We start from the raw sequence: 18885 nt of genomic DNA on the forward strand, positions 1-18885 counted from the left end.
CTGTATGATTTATTGCACAAATAATTTACACAATTTCCTTCTACAATAAGCCTGAATGCTCAGTGCCAAGCTACCTGGGGTGGGCACAGGATAATTTGGATTGTGTGTGACTTACCCTGACTAGGATTGTGGTCCCTATTTGGACATAGGTGAATACCTCTACCAACTACAGGCCCCATTTCTAACAGTAAGCTTGCTCTCTGCAGCGATGAGGGGTATGGCATACATGTCTGGACTTAATATCGAAAGGCTGGAAGGAGGACTAGAGCTGAAGAATCAAGCAAGTTGGGAAGAACTTGGATCTGACGGCTGGGCATCAATTGAGTAATGTTTATCAGTGAAAAAACACCCAATACCCAATGAAAAGGATACGAGTATAAACAATTGGAAAGCACAATGTAGATAAACAATAGACCACCATAAATGATAGTTGTTATGCTCCTGGGAGAATGATCAGTCCATGGCTAAAAGATGAAGACCAGAGTACAGCAAGCTTTGCAATATGTCAGTTAGGACCTCACATGGCTTCCATGAGTGCCATCCAGTGGCAGTAGGGAAAATGTTTAATTCATTGTTATCTTCATTTTTCTGGTTAGTAATGCTTTTGCATACACTTACTTTGTATAAAAAGACAATTTATAATAAATTAAATAAATATATTTAGTATTCTGGCTCTTTGGAAGGTATCTATAGAGTAGCTACATCTTGGCAGAGTGGTAGCCAAGAGGCTTCACTAGACCATGTTTCGACCCCATTTTCCCATCCGGTAATTCACATAAACAGCAGCCAATCCTTGTCTTCAACTCTACCCCAACTTTTTCTGTAGGAAAGCAGGAGTAATTAAAGCACCTGCCCGCCCCAACAAGTCTTCCACTGATATCCCTCCACCACCCTTCTTCCACAATGATGCCCCTTGCACACATTTACCTACTGCTGGCAGAAGATTGTAAGTATGTGTGTTAAACCCTTCAGAAAACTAAAAATCAGGAGGAATTACGCATGGTAATTCTGTGTCTGCACTGTTATTCTCCATTCCAAGGAGGAATTCCAGGCAGAGATACTGACCAGTTATGGTAATTTCGGCTCCTGGGAACCTACACATGGAATTCCGCCTACCACCTAATCAGGGCCTAAGTGTAAAATGATGACAGTGAAGACAAGGCAGATCTGCAAGAAATATTTATTGTTTTATAATCGGATACAGATTTTTTTAATGCTAACAGGCATTATATATTTCCAGAGGATAAAGTTATTAAAACATTTTATGTGCCCATAATAGGATTCACTTAGGAATCTAAAAACAACGTCTCACCTAAATACTATGCAGTGTTTTAATAACCCTTAGAATAGCCTTGTTTGATAAATCATTGTCATTATTTGAATCAGACGGTTGCATGTTATAATCAATTATTTTGTTTTCTTAAAAATAATATTTTTATAATGTGGAATGTGTTTTGATTAACTTCCAAAAATATGCCCTAGAATGATCATTGTGCAAAGAGTCGCCTAAACTAAATCAGCTTTAGTGGGTTGTTTTTCCCAGAAACAGACACTCACATCCCTTTCACAAATGGAAAAATATGACCGTGGGGTAGAACAGTTTAGGGCTGTTTAGTTATTTAATATCCGGTGTATGACGAAATCTGTTTCATAGTGGTTCTTTCAAACACTGCACGTCGGACCTTTTTGAAGCCAACCAAGCCATGTCCAAATGCGATTCCGCTCACATTCTCGAGCGTAAAATGCCAACAGTTGGCTTTTTGGAACAGAATTCTGCCCACCATGACGGTCTCTCCAGCACTTTGTTTCCCTGGAGCACAGCAGTCCACAGATTTTTGTACAGCTGAAACATAAGAATGATTATCAGAGTATGGACAGTAAAATGTACGCACTTGCACAATTGAAGGACTCATTCCCGCACATCTTTGTTCAATGGCCATGCATCTATTATTCCTGGCTATATGCACTGTGCCTGTCCATATGCATGCTGCAGGTTGCCATGGCATCCTTGTGCAATGCTGAGTGAGAGGATGGTGTGGGAGGTCGGTGTGGAAGCTTGGTATGGGATATGATGGACTGAAATAGAGGATTTACGGGGCTGCAGTGGAAATAAGGTCCAAGCCTGGTATTCTTCACTGAAAAGTCAACATTAACGGGGCTCCTGTCACTCTTACATTGACGAGGAGCTGCTCGCATCCAACATACACTGTCTTCCACTACTGTGGGGAACACAGCTTCTGTATGACACTTGCGTATTTTCAAACTAGACCAGATCATGGTGTACTGGAGTTATATGTGGTAACTGTCACCTCAGCTACTTTGGTCACTAGAATCATTGAATTGCTTTTCCTGGATTAAGGACTCGTTTGTCAGGTACATATTAATTACGGGCTTTGAGAATAGTCTGAGGATAGGGGCTCTGCTGCTTACCGTTCATCATAAAAACATTTATTGCCACGGACAATATTTGTAGTCAAGCAGAATTTAATGTGGGGAACAACTTCGGAAAAAATATTAGAATTAGAATCCCTGTTACTTTTCAGGCTGAGTTCTGTGATATTGTGAGGGACACTCCAGGTCTTTCGCAGGCTTAGAAAATCTCACCCCATTTTTGTAATGTTCCCGATCTTAAAACAACCTTACTGTATGCAATTTACCAATAATTATTGGTAAATTACATACAGTAAGGTTGTCAAGCCTTCACTAAAAAAATGAACACTGAATCCGAATTCTTTTTAGTAAAGGCTTGACTTTCCTTTCTTTGCACAACATAGTTGGAGAAATAAATGCTTTATATGCCTGCTTCCACCGCTCACAGGTTAAATGCAGAAAACAATAAAGCTATTTTGTTACTCTACCTGGGGGATGAGTAGCAGGATATTTTAGATTTGTATGGGGCATTCTATTTCTTCGCTTCAATTCGAACGTGCTATTTGTTAACAACAGTTCATTTTTGGTGTTGTGCTGGGGGAGGGTAGCACTAAGCAGTGCAAAATAGATTCATTTTTGTTACTATGGGAGTCTGGTCACGCCACAAGCAGTTAAAGGAGAGATTACATGCTGAGGGGCATGCAAACGACTAGGAGGAGACGCAGCAGTACGTTTTTGTTATAAACCCATGTTTTTATTTTATTTTTTGCTGACTTACAGTTCTTGCTCAAATGTGAGGTGGTCTTTGTCCAGTGTGGCATCTTTGGTGTACATTAGGTCACATAAGGCTTTTTCTCTTTATCTCTTACATGTTGCTAGGTACTAGCTAGAGTTGGTCATTTTTGGTTGGATTGATCTAGGGCACTACCACAGTCGCAGTGACCAAGCGGTGGTTGCCAATCTGCTTAGGGGTGGGTGTTTTTCCCTGTGTAGAAGAAGTGGAGGAGGGGGAGGCAACATCCACGGTGGAGTATCGAGTGTGGGACTAGGTCACTTTTTATCCCTCGCAGCTCCGGTGTGGCTCTGGTTTCACAATTGGCATAGCCTGCTGCTCTGCTTGTGTTAGACGACTACTGCACCTGTCCAGCAGAAATATATAGCTGCACACCAGCAGCAGGCGTCGCACATTTTGTTACTACATCTCTTCAGCACTGTAATATACCACCTCGAAGTCGTACATCCCTCAACCTACTACTGAGTCGCAAAAAGTCACAGCAGGTGCTAAAAACCCAGCCTTTGATAAAAACACATTTCTTTTCTTTTTGGTTCCTTTAAATTAATATTTGAAAGTCATGCACTCAGTGACTTTTCAGAAATGTTTAATGACCTGCCTACTCTGATGCACTAATATTGCACTTAGTAACCAGCTCTGTAGAAGTTCATTAACTTTCATTGCAATAGAACTCTGGAATGTAATTTAATTTTCCTCATTACCTCTGCTTCAAGGCAGCTATGCTCACCTTCCATCCTATTACACTCTTCCCTATGTAAACGTATGCAAGACTTATTGTGTGACCTCACACGCATAAATACACCCTTCAAAGCACTAGTACATTCACTAGTAAAAAGAAAATGGATGTTAACAACTGGCATTTTCAGAAAATTGATAAGTGTGCAGCCTTTTATGGAGGCCTGTTTCATGTAATTTTGGATATCTTCTAACTGAGGTGCAGGGGGACCAAATTATGCAACACACAAAGAAAGAACATTCAGAAGAGGTTGTGGGCTAAGTTGGATTCAATACTGTAAGAAGTGATCACAACTTCCAATGCCGCAGAACTTTGTTCCAAATTGGTTAAAGCAAACACAGACTTTGATTCAAGCAATGCGGTAGTACATTCAAGTACCATGTATATGAAGAGTGTGGGAATGAAAAAGAATGAGAAAATGGTCTGAATGATAGAAATTTGACAATACCAGTGCCTTCAACAGTTAAAAGGGATGCCTAGTAACAAGAAATGATTGTAGTTGTTGTGGTAAGAAGGGCTATATTGTGAAAATGCGCAGATAAAAAAGGGACATTGAATTGAGAAGGAGACAGAGTCTACACAGGTGACCTCTTATTGATAACACATGGATTAGATAATGAATAAGACAATCCAACATGTCCGGGTCATTAAGTATAGGCAAGAAGATTTCCTGACTTAATTATCATCAATATGTACCATCATTACACAATTATTTGGGAGAAATTATGTACTGTAAAACTCACACTTAAGTCCATGTTCTTTTGAAGGGTAAGTCTAAGCATAGATGATTCTTTTAGATGTATAGAGCAACTAAAGGAGAAAATGGCAGATATAAAGATCTACACATCTAGATCAGACCAGAGCGGTCCCTGCATTAAGATACTGTGCTCCTCGCAGTTGGAGGATCGTACTATTCCCTTTGTTGATGATTCAACCCTCAGCAATACCCTAATTGGCTTAATCGGTGCACACCAGCTTCTAGGATTACCGTATTACACGAATCCTGAAATACTCAAATATTATAAAGCACTGTGTTTTATTCTGATAGTTGATTTGCTAAAAGTGATAACCCAAGATTTATTGATTGAAATTTGTAGTAATGATAATGGATGACATAGCCACCGTGACCACGAAAAAAGGCACCATTACAACCGCCCGAACAGGAGACAAGCAAACAATGTGTAACATCTTACTTCAAACCATACTGCCAATACCCTGATTATTGGAATGACTGCACAATAATCCCAACAGAATGAGACAGTGAAGATGGACCACAGTGACAAAGTCTGGGTGGAATCAACTCAACAAGGTGAAAATCAAAGTAAGATCCCAACAAACCAACTCGCCTGATCGAAGAGATTTCAGGTACCGTAATCCGAGTCTGGGCTGGAGGGAAGATGCCATGCTGCGGGAAAACTGCCATCTGCTTACAGAGGGCTGATGAAGGTCAGCTCTCTTGAAGAACAGTTGATCCCACTTCATATGGGTTAAAGGGGTAGGACGTATGAAAGGATGATGACAACAGACTTGTGGGAGACTAGCTCCTCCATAAGTAGACCCACATGTAGTAGTAAGGGCAGCATCTAAATAATGATTCCCTGCCAAATGCCTACTACTTTTGCATGATTCCTGAGGTCCATCACCTGCACACTGAGCTAACAAGGTAATGATTTCTTGCCTATGTTCACATGCTCAACTGATTAAGAAATCTGGGCAGGTGAGTGATTTTATTGTCACTCCTCGTCCACTCTCTGACAAACCATTAAAAGTATGGGTCTCACAAACCTCAGTCCTCTCATCTCCTGCACGTTTGTATTGCCCATTATACATTTACAACCTCAGCCCATGAGATAATGCTACTCATTTTCCTTGTTATTCATCTTTCCCTCTGTTACTTCATTGTGAATCTTGGTAAAAAGAAAGCATCAGAAAGAACTGCACTTCTCCCACAGCTGCTGTGGTTGTGGCCAATCGTCACTTTAATATCACTGCTGACACCTCTTTTATAGGGTGATTAGTACCCCAGGAGAACGCTATGTCCATGCCTTAAAGTTTCCTTCCATGTGTGCAGGGCTTACGCCAATGTGTAGAAATCCCCACACAGGACCCTGGGGAGGCTGCTGCATGCGGTGGAAACATTAAGGCCTTCATTACAACCCTGGAAGTCGGTGTTAAAGTGGCGGTAAGACCGCCAACAGGCCGGCGGTAAAAAAAAATGAATCACGACCATGGCGGAAACCGCCAACATAGACAGTCACTTTAACACTCCGACCGCCACGGCGGTAAAAACAAACACTCCGGCGGTCACCGCCAACAGATAAGCGGAAGACAATGTACCGCCCACCCTATCACAAGATGCCAATCTGCCACCTTTTCCGGGGCGGAACCAACACGAACGAAAACACGGCGGAAACAGGACTTGGAAGGGAAAACACTCACCTCTCCACACCCCACGAGGAACCAGGACGCCATGGAGCCAGAACTCCAGATATTCCCTGCGATGGTCTTCCTGCTCCTCTATCAGGAGCACCAAAGATGGCAGTGACGACCACGGTGAGTACTGCACCTACAACACAGGAGAGGGGGGAGGGAAAAGAGATTGACACACACACACGCAACACCCCCACCCACAACAACATACACACAAATACATGGCGCAACATTACATATACACCCCCCACTGGAAGAACGCAAGGACAAAAGGAAATGAGTTGAACGATTGTAATCATGAAAAATCCAGTAGTCAAAACTCGAAATACAGTATATACAATCCAGATAGTGCACCAATTATTGTCCGTGGACCACTGGGCTCAAAATGCATGGGCGAGGCCCACACATGATACAAGACTTCAAACGGAGAGAACGCTGCAGGGGGATCAGATCGAAATGAAACAGGCAACTCAGGAGGAGGGGGCACCTCAGCCTGATGAATGCACGACGCCACTGCTCCACGAGGGGGCTCCATGCCCACTGCTGTATCCTGGGGAGTGCAAAGCCACAGTCTCTCAAGTCTCTCCAGTGGGTGGGTTGTCCACTGCTTTATCCTGGGGAGTGCAAAGCCACAGTCTCTCAAGTCTCTCCAGTGGGTGAGTTGCCCACTGCTGTATCCTGGGGAGTGCAAAGCCACAGTCTCTCAAGTCTCTCCAGTGGGTGGGTTGCCCACTGCTTTATCCTGGGGAGTGCAAAGCCACAGTCTCTCAAGTCTCTCCAGTGGGTGGGTTGCCCACTGCTTTATCCTGGGGAGTGCAAAGCCACAGTCCCTCAAGTCTCTCCAGTGGGTGAGTTGCCGACTGCTGTATCCTGGGGAGTGCAAAGCCACAGTCTCTCATGTTTCTCCAGTGGGTGGGTTGCCCACTGCTGTATGTTGGGGAGTGCAAAGCCACAGTCTCTCAAGTCTCTCCAGTGAGTGGTTTGCCCACTGCTTTATCCTGGGGAGTGCAAAGCCACAATCTCTCAAGTGGATAACAGTCTCCACTGGTTCCGGAGGGGGCTTTGTGCCCAGGGTGCTTCATCCTGCCAAGGACTGAGGTAGTGGATGCCTTTCTCCACTGGTTCTGGAGGGGGCTTTGTGCCCGGAGTGCTTCATCCTGCCAAGGATTGAGGTAGTGGAAGTGATACTCCACTGGTTCTGGAGGGGGTTTTGTGCCCAGAGTGCTCCATCCTGCCAAGGCCTGAGGTAGTGGATGTATCTCTCCACTGGTTCTGGAGGGGGCTTTGTGCCCAGAGTGCTTCATCCTGCCAAGGACTGAGGTAGTGGATGCCTTTCTCCACTGAAAGTGGTGCATCATGGAAGCTGCCCAGGCTCCTGGAACTGACCACCAGCCTCGGACGACTGACCACTGGGGATGGCAGCCATGTCTGCGGTGGTGCCACTGGCTCAGGATGTCGCGGGGGCGCTGGCGGTGCTTGCGGCGTGGTCAGTCGCGGCGGTGCTTGCGGCGTGGTCAGTCGTGGCGGTGCTGGTGGCGGTCTCTGTGGCAGCAGTGCTGGCGGCGGCCTCTGTGGCGGCGGTGCTGGCAGTGGCCTCTGTGGCGGCGGTGCTGGCAGTGGCCTCTGTGGCGGCGGTGCTGGCAGCGGCCTCTGTGGCGGCGGTGCTGGCAGCGGCCTCTGTGGCGGCGGTGCTGGCGGCGGCCTCTGTGGCGGCAGTGCTGGTGGCGGGCTCTGTGGCGGCGGTGCTGGTGGGAGCTCAGTGACTGTGGTGCTGGTGGCGGGCTCTGTGGCGGCGGTGCTGGTGGTGGGCTCAGTGACTGCGTGCTGGTGGCGGTGCAGGTGGCAGTCTTCTCCGCCGTACAGGTTGGCGTCAACGTGGACAGAAGGTGTGACACTGGTCCCATTGTCAGTGCCACCATGCCCCCTTCTGACCTGCCCTTTATTTTCTGGCCCTTCCCCAACTTGGATGGTGGCTCAGCTGTCTTGCCACTATCCCCTTTTGTTTTCCCTGAGCCCTTGGTGGCAGGTGTTTTCTGCTTCTCCCTCTGGGATGTGGGCAACTTTTTAACTTTTGCAGGTGGCGGAATGTCCTTGCCCTCGCTCAGTGGCACACTGGCAGCCCTGATGGTTGGCGCACTCCAATAGCCCGCTGTTGCTGGCACCACCGTGCCTGGTTATGTGGTGGCTGAGGTGCTGGGTTTGGGACCTGGAAAGCCTGGCCCTTGGGGACGAACTGGGGGGGGAGGTGTAGGGAAGAGGTCAATATTAGCCAGGAAAAGTTTTTTAGACACACTGGGACGGGTAGATGGAGTGGGTTTGGGAGTAGAGGAAGAGGTAGTGGTTGTAGGAGGTGTACGTTTGCTGAATTTGGGTGAAGGTGCATGGGCTGGAGGCTGTTGTGAGGTGGATGGCTGTTGGGTGGGTGTGTGCCTGCGTTTGTGTACTTTGGGAGGAGGGCTCACAGACACACTGGAAGAGGACACAGGGGATGTGTGAATGGTAGTGGGGGTGGTGAATGCACGTGAGCGGTGTGTGGTGATGGGCGTGCTGGTGATGGAGGTAGTGGCTGAAGATGTAGTGCATGCAGGTGTGAGTGGAGACGAGACAGGGCGGGAGGAGGAGGACGTGTAGGAGGGGGACACAGTGGAGGCAGTGGATGTTGGTATGTCTGCATGGGTATGATGCTTGTGTGAGTGCCTGTGGGATGTGTGGTGCTTATGTTTGCCTGAGCCAACCTTGTGTGTTGAGGTGTGTGCATGCTGGTCTGATGGTGTGCTTGGAACAGTCTGAGGAACAGGGGATTGGGTCTGGGTGGAGGAAGTTGGAGGGGGGAGGCTGGACACAGGGACAATGGCTGCCATCGGTGCTGAGGCCAGAGCCTGAAATGCTCTCTGTTGGGCTGCCTGGCCAGAATGAATGCCCTCCAGGTATGCATTTGTTTGTTGCAAATGCCTCTCGACACCCTGGATGGTATTCACAATGGTAGATTGCCCAACAGTGAGGGATCTCAGGAGGTCAATAGCCTCCTAACTGAGGGCTGCAGGGCTGACTGGGGCAGGGCCTTAGGTGCCTGGGGTGAAGGAGATGCCCACCCTCCTGGGTGAGGGGCCACAGGACACAAGCTGAGGGGCTGCTGGGAGGGCGGTGCTGGTAGGGGGGGTGGCAGCTGTACCTGTTGATGCGGGGGGCACAGAGGGGCCTGCCACCGCAAGGGAGCTCCCATCAGAGGAGGAGTCGCTGTCGCTGATGTCACCTCCTGTCCCCACCGTGGAGCTACCCTCGCCCTCCGTCCCACTGGTGGCTTCAGACTCCGTTGTCTCGCCCTCCAGGGCCAAGTGGGATGCAGATCCCTCCTGCTCCGGTGCCACTGCTCCTCTGCCTGATGATGCTATTGCACACAAAAACAGGAAGAACACAAAAAAGGGGCGGGGGGGAGACAGAAGAAAGACATGTTCAGTGCATGCAATACCACTACCGTTGGCGGACACTACAGACACAGCAGCCCTTTGCACTACGCCATGCACTTATAGTTCCTAGATTATTCACAGGGCCATGGGGTACAAGGTCTATGCCCGATTACTGCACACATGGAAGTCACAGGCACCTGACTAGGTGTAGATGGCTCTTACCACTGGTGGGGTTGGGGTGCACCATAGCCTGCCTCACAAAGGGACCTTGTCTACAAAGCTCGCCCTGGCCTAGGGTAACCCACTGCCCACCTCCCCCACCCAGACACCTCATAATTCGCGCAGAGTCAGATGGATGTGACTGTACTCACCCCCTTGTGGTTGCTGTGATGTCCTCAAGCGCCTATCCAACTCCAGATACGCCACCGCCAGGATCCGGAACATCAGTGGGGTCATGGTGCGACGGGCACCCCCCCACGTTGGGAGGCCATCCCCAGCTGGGCCTCCGCCGTCTTCTTGCTCCAGCGGCGAATGTCCTCCCATCTTTTCCGGCAGTGGGTGCTCCGTCTGTGGTTGACCCCCATGGTCCGGACGTCCTTGGCGATGGCACGCCAAATATCCTTCTTCTGGTGGGCGCTGACCTACAGGAATAGTACAGGAGAAAAGGAAAAACTTTAACCGTCCGGACCATCACAGTCATTGGCCCACGTTCCCACCCTTGCCCTGGCGCACATACACTCACCGTCCGCTGATGCAGGGCTCAGTCCCCCCCCATGTATCTTCCATCCACACCACTCCAAACAAGCATTGCCCATGCAGCATGCTCACAGTGTACTCACCTGTTTGTCTGAAGGACCGTAGAGTAGCGTGTACTGGGGGAGGACCCCATCCACTAACTTCTCCAACTCCTCCAAAGTGAAGGCAGGGGCCCTTTCCCCAGACACATGAGCCATTGTCGCTTCCAGACTGAGGTCACAGCAGCACTTGCAGTGTAGGTCCTCTCCTGTTGAAGGTCAGGTATCAAGTGAGTGTACAGATAGGAAATGGTGGTCTCTTCCGCAGCGGTGCGTACCGTCACCGCCGGCGGTCATCCTCATTGGCTCCTGGGACCCATAGGGTCCAATGTTAATCAATGCAGGATTGCACTGCGGTCTTGGACCGCCTACTGCGACGGTGTAGAACGCCAACGCAGTTACCTCATATCCCCTTGTCCCACCTTACAGGTCAGGCAGCCGCCATTTCAGGGGGTCACATGGCATTAATAATAACTGTGTCACACCTATCTAGGAATTGAATACACACAGTAACAGGCACATTGCGGATTAACAAATGTGTGCAAATGACAATTTGTAATACCTCAGTGTTGGCTGACTCTCTGATCGCTGTTCTCGTCCATAGGGCACGTCCGCTGGGGCAGGTGATCAGATGGCGGCATCCTCCGGTGTACAGACCACTGGTGGACCTGTCGACAATGGAAGAGAGACATGTAATAGTCACCTACAGACTTGATTGTGCAACAATCCATGAACTCTGTGCCCAGTTGGAGCCAGACCTGATGTCAACAATCTGCCATCCCACAGGGATACCCCCTCTAGTGGAGGTCCTGTCAGTACTCCATTTCCTGGCAAGTGGGTCTTTTCAAACTACAGTGGCCATTGCATCAGGGATGTCCCAGCCAATGTTCTCAAACGTGTTGTCCAGAGTGTTGTCTGCCCTGCTGAAACACATGCGCAGCTACATCGTTTTCCCTCAGGTGGAGGATTTGCCTACAGTGAAAGGTGACTTCTATGCCCTGGGACATATCCCCAACATCATAGGTGCCATTGATGGGACACATGTGGCCTTGGTACCCCGCCCCACAGGAGTGAACAGGTGTACCGAAACCGGAAGAGCTACCATTCTATGAATGTGCAGATCGGGTGTTTGTCCGACCAGTACATCTCCCATGTGAATGCCAAATTTCCTGGCTCAGTGCATGATGCTTACATTTTGAGGAATAGCAGCATCCCTTAGGTGATGGGGCAACTCCAGAGGCACTGTGTGTGGCTAATAGGTGAGGACAAGGACCCTATACCCTGTGAATAGTTGTCTGGGTCTGGGGTTGTCCCTACGGGCTAGTGTGTGTCTAACAGTTGTCCCTCGACATTTGCAGGTGACTCTGGGTACCCCAACCTGTCATGGCTACCGACCCCAGTGAGAAATCCCAGGACAAGGGTAGAGGAACGCTACAATGAGGCACATGGGCGAACTAGGAGGGTGATCGAACGGACCTTCGGCCTCCTGAAGGCCAGGTTCCGGTGCCTCCATATGACAGGTGGTTCTCTCTACTACTCACCAAAGAAGGTGTGCCAGATCATCGTGGCCTGCTGTATGCTGCACAACCTGGCTTTGCGACGACAGGTGCCTTTTCTGCAGGAGGATGGTCCATATGGAGGTATTGTGGCAGCTGTGGAGCCTGTGGACAGTGAAGAAGAGGAGGCAGAAGAAGAGGATATCGACAACACAAACAACGTTATCCAGCAATACTTCCAGTGAGACACAGGTAAGAAGATATCACTGCCTCACACATCTCATACAATTGTTTGACCTATCATAAGTCTGTCACTTTCACCCAGTGTATGGACCCTGACTTATCACTTTGCCTTTCCATTTAACAGATGTGGGTCCCACTGTGTGACCTCTGCTATATTACCTCATGGACTAGAGCGGTGTTACATCGGTATGTTGACAATAAAATTGACATTGCTATATTCCATAGTTATTGCAAATACACATTTTTGAAAGCACAGACTGACTCCAGATTGTTTTGTGATTCAAGGGTGTTTATTTCTGTGCAAATAATTGGAGGGGGTTGTAAAATGGGCAGGGGTGATGGTGGAGGAATGTCCAAAGGGGCATTGGAAGTGGAGCTAGGGCAGTTTAAGGATGGACAGGGTGACAAAGTGGGACAGAAGGGTGACATTCAGGGGGGTCTCATTTCCTGGCGGGGGTCTTGGCATTGTTCTCTGTCTTGTTCCTGGATCTCAGGGACCGTTTGAGGGGTGGTTCTCCATCTGCAGGGGGTGGGGTGCTGGTGTCGTGGTCCTGTAGCGCCGGCGGAGGTGGTGGGCAGTTTATCATCCAGGCTAGTGTCAGGGACCCCTTGTTGTGACACAGTGTCCCTCCTGGTGTTGACAAGGTCTTTCAGCACCCCTACAATGGTGACCAGGGTGGTGTTGATGGACTTGAGTTCCTCCCTAGTCCCCAGATAGTGTTCCTCCTGCAGCGACTGGGTCTCTTGAAAGTTGGCCAGTACAGTTGCCATGGTCTCCTGGGAATGATGGTACGCTCCCATGATGTTGGAGAGTGCCTCGTGGAGAGTGGGTTCCCTGGGCCTGTCCTCCCCCTGTCGCACAGCAGTCGTCCCAGTTCTCCTGTTTTCCTGTGCCTCTGTCCCCTGAACCGTGTGCCCACTGCCACTGCCCCCAGGTCCCTGATTTTCTTGGTGTGGTGGGTTTGCCTAGGTTCCCTGTAGTGGTGGACACACTGCTGCTTGACGTGTCCTGGGGACAGAGGGACGGGCCCGCTGGGTAGGTGCTCTGCTGGTGCTTCCTGAGGGGGGAAGCTCTGTGGTGGCATGTGCCAGTGTCAGGGGAACCGAATGTCCTGAGGTCCCAGATGAGCCGGGCTGATCATCTTGATCCAGTTGGACAGAGCTGCTGTCATCACTGTGGGCCTCTTCTGTGGGGGGACTGGACATGTCTGGAACCTCCTGTCCGGTGACGTTGGGTAGGGGTCCTGCAGGGGTGTAAAGGCATGATTATTGCATCTGTATGTGCCATCGTGTGCAATGGGTGAGTGACCCTGTACTCCAGTGCTTGCATTCTTGTCTAGGACCTCGTGTGATAATTGGTTTGGGGTCTGTGTGGGTATCTGTTGTGGACATGCTTTGGTGATGGGTATCCATGCTTTGGTGTTGCATGCAGGGCTTGGTGTTGGGATGGGTGGGTTGTGATAGTGGGACATTTGTGAGGTGTTGGAGTGATGGGGTGAGAGTGAGGGTGGGGGTGTGTGATAGCATGCAGGTAGGGTGGGGGATGTAATAGTTAAGAGTTGACTTACCAGAGTCCATTCCTCCTGCTACTCCTGCGAGGCCCTCAGGATGCAGTATAGCCAAGACTTGCTCCTCCCATGTTGTTAGTTGTGGGGGAGGAGGCGGGGTCTGCCGCCAGTCCTCTGTACTGCAATCTGGTGTCTGGAGACCACGGAACGCACCTTCCCCCGTAGGTCGTTCCACCTCTTCCTGATGTCATCCCGTGTTCTTGGGATGCTGTCCCACTGTGTTGACCCTGTCGACGATTCTGCGCCATAGCTCCATCTTCCTAGCAATGGAGGTGTGCTGCACCTGTGATCCGAATAGCTGTGGCTCTACCCGGACGATTTCCTTGACCATGACCCTGAGCTCCTCCTCAGAGAACCTGGGGTGTCGTTGAGGTGCCATGATGTGGTGTGGGTGATGTGTGAGGTGGTGTTGGTTGTGATGTGTGAGGGGATGTGTTTGTGTGTGTTGTCTGAGGTGCGTGGATGGTGTGTGAGTGATGGTGTTGTGTGCCTGTGGATGCTAGTGTTGTTTCTGGTGGTGTCTCTCTCTGGCCTTCTTTCCCAATTTTGGTAGTAAGGGTTTGTGGGTGATGTGGGTGTGTGTTTTATATTGGATTGGGTGTGTGAGAGTGGTGTGTGTATGTGTATCAGGTGTGTATATTTCGATTTGTCCAAGGTGGTTGTGTTTTGTAAATGTGTGTGTATTTTGAGCGCAGCGGAGTGTACCGCCAATGGAATACCACGGTTGAAAGACCGCCGTGTGGATTCGTGGGTCGTGATAGTGTGGGCGGATTCCTGTTGGCGTGACGGTGTCAGTTTTGTTATCGCCAGTTTATCACTGACCTTTGGTGTTTGGCGGACTTGTGTGGGATTCTGGATTTTGGTGGATTCCGATCTGTTGGTCGTAATAGCTGTAGCGGAATTCCGCCACCGCAGCGGTGTGTTGGCGGTCTTCTACACGGCGGTACGCGGGATTTACCGCCAATGTTGTAATGAGGGCCTAAGCGTTTCCCTGGTGCGGAACGTTGGTTAGTGGAGATGTCATAGGCAAGGAAACAGAAGTCCCTTCAAATCTGAAAACTCATACCATCGTCAAACTTCTATGCAGGAGTTAGACATGAACGTCTGTGTGGTTACCACATTCAATTGTGAACTAAAAATGTGACAGTTTGAGACCACACTGAGAAGGAGTGTTTTTCTTTTCAAACTCAATGGTTGTAGATAAGGGAAAAGAAGCAACAGAGCCTGAAAAAAATTCTAGCAAAAGTCAAGCAAAAAGCTAGGAGATACTGAAGAAGTACAGAAAGAGGAGGTAGGATGAAGAGATGAACGTAAGTGAGGGAAGGGAAGGTAAAGGGGAAACAGGGAGCGGTGGGAGAGGACAACTTGATGCTTGCACAAGGGGAAGGAGGAGGGCCATATGCTCCCAATGAGTGTTAAAGTAAAATGCAATGGTAATAAAACAAAAAATAGGTACCTGATTCAGTAATAGAAGAATATGCACAGCAAATCAATAAGAAGGAAGAAACTTAAATGTTCCAGGGAAGACAACCACAGAAGACAACCACAAGAAAAGGGAGGAACGCCAATGAGATGATGGTTGCTGAGATAGACAATAAATCCCTCAAAACATGAGAAAGGGGCAAGATCAAAGCCCACTATGTGTATTTTAAAGTATTAGTTACATCACTGCCTGCAACCGTCAGCTAAATCTATCTGCAGAGAGACCACAAAAAGTAGTCTTTAATCTCCCTTACTTCTTCCATTCCTTCTAAAATTCCGTCTTTAACTAATCAAGAGACCTTTGTGGTACTTTATTGCATTGCACTGTGTTGCTGGATTTCAGGGCAGAAAAATAGGAAACAATATGCATGTGCAAAGTACAAAACACACTTGGGTAGTCTTTCATCAAAATGATTAGATATATTTCCAACAAATTACAAGGTGCATAATGGTATGTGTATTATTACAGCTCAGATTTCACATGTATTCTAAATAGCTTTAGCCAGAAGAACCTTATCACCAAAAGTAGAAAGATATCAAGGAGGACTTAGCAGCAAAGCAATGGAAGAATAATGATGGTGCGTACAACACATTGGTATGTAGATCACATCGATGTTCTGTGACAATATAAAGAAACTTAGCTTACGCTTCGCTCCTTTTTGGGTCGAGTGCGCAAGCACTCTGTCCCTGTTGTAAACTCTCTGTGGGCTTTTAGCCACACCCATGTCATACCCATCAATTTTGTTGGTTTGTGGGATTACGTTCTAAAATTCGCTTGATTTCATTAGTGAAAGGCATGCATACGTCATGCCTTTTCGGTTTTCCGGCCAACTACTAAAAACATACGAGGCTCCATGTTTTTCTGGACTACTTTTTCGGTCGAGCCTGCAACAGCGCATGGGCTTTGAGACTGCCCATTGCTTACTATTTGTAGGATTTAGGGTCACTTATTTGTTGACTCTTAATTGGTCAGTCCAGGCCAAAATCCTTTCTCTGGCGTACGGACCAAGTACAGATAAATTAGTGCCAATCCGCTGGTCACGCTGGCATCGAGGTACAATTGTCTTCTTACACCTTCCACCTCGCAATTTTTTTTAAACAAATAGCATAGCATAAGCTGAGCAACATGCCTCAAAAAGCGCTATAACGCGGTTAATGCTGACCTCCGTTTTAGTGCTTTTTTCTTGTTTTTAAATGACAGCAGGTGCCATAGTGACTGGCAGCTATGCAATCAATACACATCAATAATCTCCTTTCCTTCACAACTGGGACGCACATAGTGACTTTGTATGAATATTGTGGTTTGATTTCCCCACTGGACCCGTCTCCAGGTTCATTTTCTGCATTTATCCTGTCCTGCCCCGTTTTCTTTCAGAAACGCAATTCGTACAACAGAGGTGACTATGTGGCGCAGTCACCTTTAATGCGGCTGGAGATTACGAACACCACCATGCACCGTGGTTATTGTGCAGCTTTTGCTGCTGTGAGCTCCACCACTCCAGGGGACAGTGGATTACTTCAAAAGGAATAGCTGATGTCTCACTACCTGACTCCGTTTCCCCATAATGATGCACACCCCAGTCAACTAATAAACACACCCCTTTGAAAATCCTTTTGAAATCAGCTGACTTTAACTGCAAAACTGCCAATGAACTTCCGTCCCAATATAATGAATTTGCAATATCTTGGGGACTGTCCCTGGAGACTTCTGGCCGGTTATCACGTTTTTAACATTGCTGAGACGTGGTGGCAAGAATTTTAGTTGCCTGTTTTTTTTGCCGGCATAACGGAAAATCAAGGGATACAAAATGAGGATTTTACCAATAACTTTTCTCGCCCACCGTGGTTTATGCTTCCCGGGTGACCATTTTCTTCCGTTTCTTGATTTTTTTAAATGGTTGAACCATTAGATTATGTATCGAAAAAAAGAAATTTAAACGTGATATTCGCGATCAATTACATTTCTGTAATACTGTAATTGCATAATTTTTCCCGCAGGAATTGAAGAATTACAATTAATTTATATATTTTTTTAAATAAAAGACCGTCGTAAGTTCAAAGCCTAGATCTATTACAGTTCAATAGAAAAAGATAGAATACAATAGAAGAAACCAAATCCATCATGAACTCTATCCACTCCGGCGCCCCTTCGGACCCCTGCCCGCACTTCATCTTTAACAAAGCCGACGACATCATCGCCCCGCACCTCCAGACCGTCATCAACTCTTCTTTTTCTTCTGCTACCTTCCCCGAATGCTGGAAGCACGCTGAAGTCAACGCCCTACTAAAGAAACCTACGGCTGACCCAAGCGACCTGAAAAACTTCCGCCCCATCTCTCTTCTACCTTTCCCAGCCAAGGTAATAGAAAAGACCGTCAACAAACAGCTGACCACCTTCCTGGAAGACAACAACCTGCTCGACCCTTCACAAACCGGATTCCGAACCAACCACAGCACGGAAACCGCCCTCATCTCAGTCACAGACGACATCAGAACCCTGATGGACAACGGTGAAACAGTCGCCCTCATTCTCCTCGACCTCTCGGCTGCCTTTGACACCGTCTGTCACCGCACCCTAATCACCCGCCTACGCTCCACCGGGATCCAAGGCCAGGCCCTGGACTGGATCGCCTCCTTCCTCGCTAACCGCTCCCAAAGAGTTTACCTCCCTCCGTTTCGCTCAGAACCCACCAAGATCATCTGCGGCGTACCTCAAGGCTCATCACTCAGCCCGACACTCTTCAATGTCTACATGAGCCCCCTCGCCGACATCGTACGCAAGCACGACATCATCATCACCTCCTACGCCGACGACACCCAACTTGTACTCTCCCTCACCAAGGACCCCGCCAGCGCCAAGACCAACCTACAAGAGGGTATGAAGGACGTCGCAGATTGGATGAGGCTCAGCCGCCTAAAGCTGAACTCTGAAAAAACGGAAGTCCTCATCCTCGGCAACACCCCGTCCGCCTGGGACGACTCCTGGTGGCCCACGGCCCTCGGCACCGCACCGACCCCCGCAGACCACGCCCGCAACCTCGGCTTCATCTTGGACCCTCTTCTCACCATGACCAAGCAAGTCAACGCCGTGTCCTCCGCCTGCTTCCTCACTCTCCGCATGCTCTGCAAGATCTTCCGCTGGATCCCCGCCGACACCAGAAAAACCATGACCCACGCCCTTGTCACGAGTCGCCTGGACTACGGCAACACCCTCTACGCCGGGACCACCGCCAAACTCCAAAACCGCCTGCAACGCATCCAAAACGCCTCGGCCCGCCTCATCCTCGACGTACCCCGCAACAGCCACATCTCCGCACACCTGAGACACCTGCATTGGCTCCCAGTCAGCAAAAGGATCACCTTCCGTCTTCTCACCCACGCACACAAAGCCCTCCACAACAAGGGACCGGAATACCTCAACAGACGCCTCAGCTTCTACGTCCCCACCCGCCCCCTCCGCTCCGCTGGCCTCGCACTTGCTGCCGTCCCTCGCACCCGCCGCTCCACGGCGGGTGGGAGATCTTTCTCCTTCCTGGCGGCCAAGACCTGGAACTCCCTCCCCACCA

General features: G+C 48.9%; 1 protein-coding gene across 1 annotated transcript in view; it reads right to left on the reverse strand.

Annotated features, from left to right (window-relative positions):
- Positions 1-1166: 1166 nt before the first annotated feature.
- Positions 1167-18885, reverse strand: part of ACOX3 (acyl-CoA oxidase 3, pristanoyl) — a 496146-nt gene continuing 478427 nt past the window's right edge. Inside the window, exon 18 of the mRNA XM_069203423.1 lies at positions 1167-1843. Coding sequence (XP_069059524.1) covers positions 1724-1843 — 120 coding nt within the window. The 3' untranslated portion in view covers positions 1167-1723. The remainder of the gene's footprint in view (positions 1844-18885) is intronic.

The sequence above is a fragment of the Pleurodeles waltl genome, chromosome 1_2, assembly GCF_031143425.1.
Source record: "Pleurodeles waltl isolate 20211129_DDA chromosome 1_2, aPleWal1.hap1.20221129, whole genome shotgun sequence".
Classification (NCBI taxonomy): Eukaryota; Metazoa; Chordata; class Amphibia; order Caudata; family Salamandridae; genus Pleurodeles; species Pleurodeles waltl.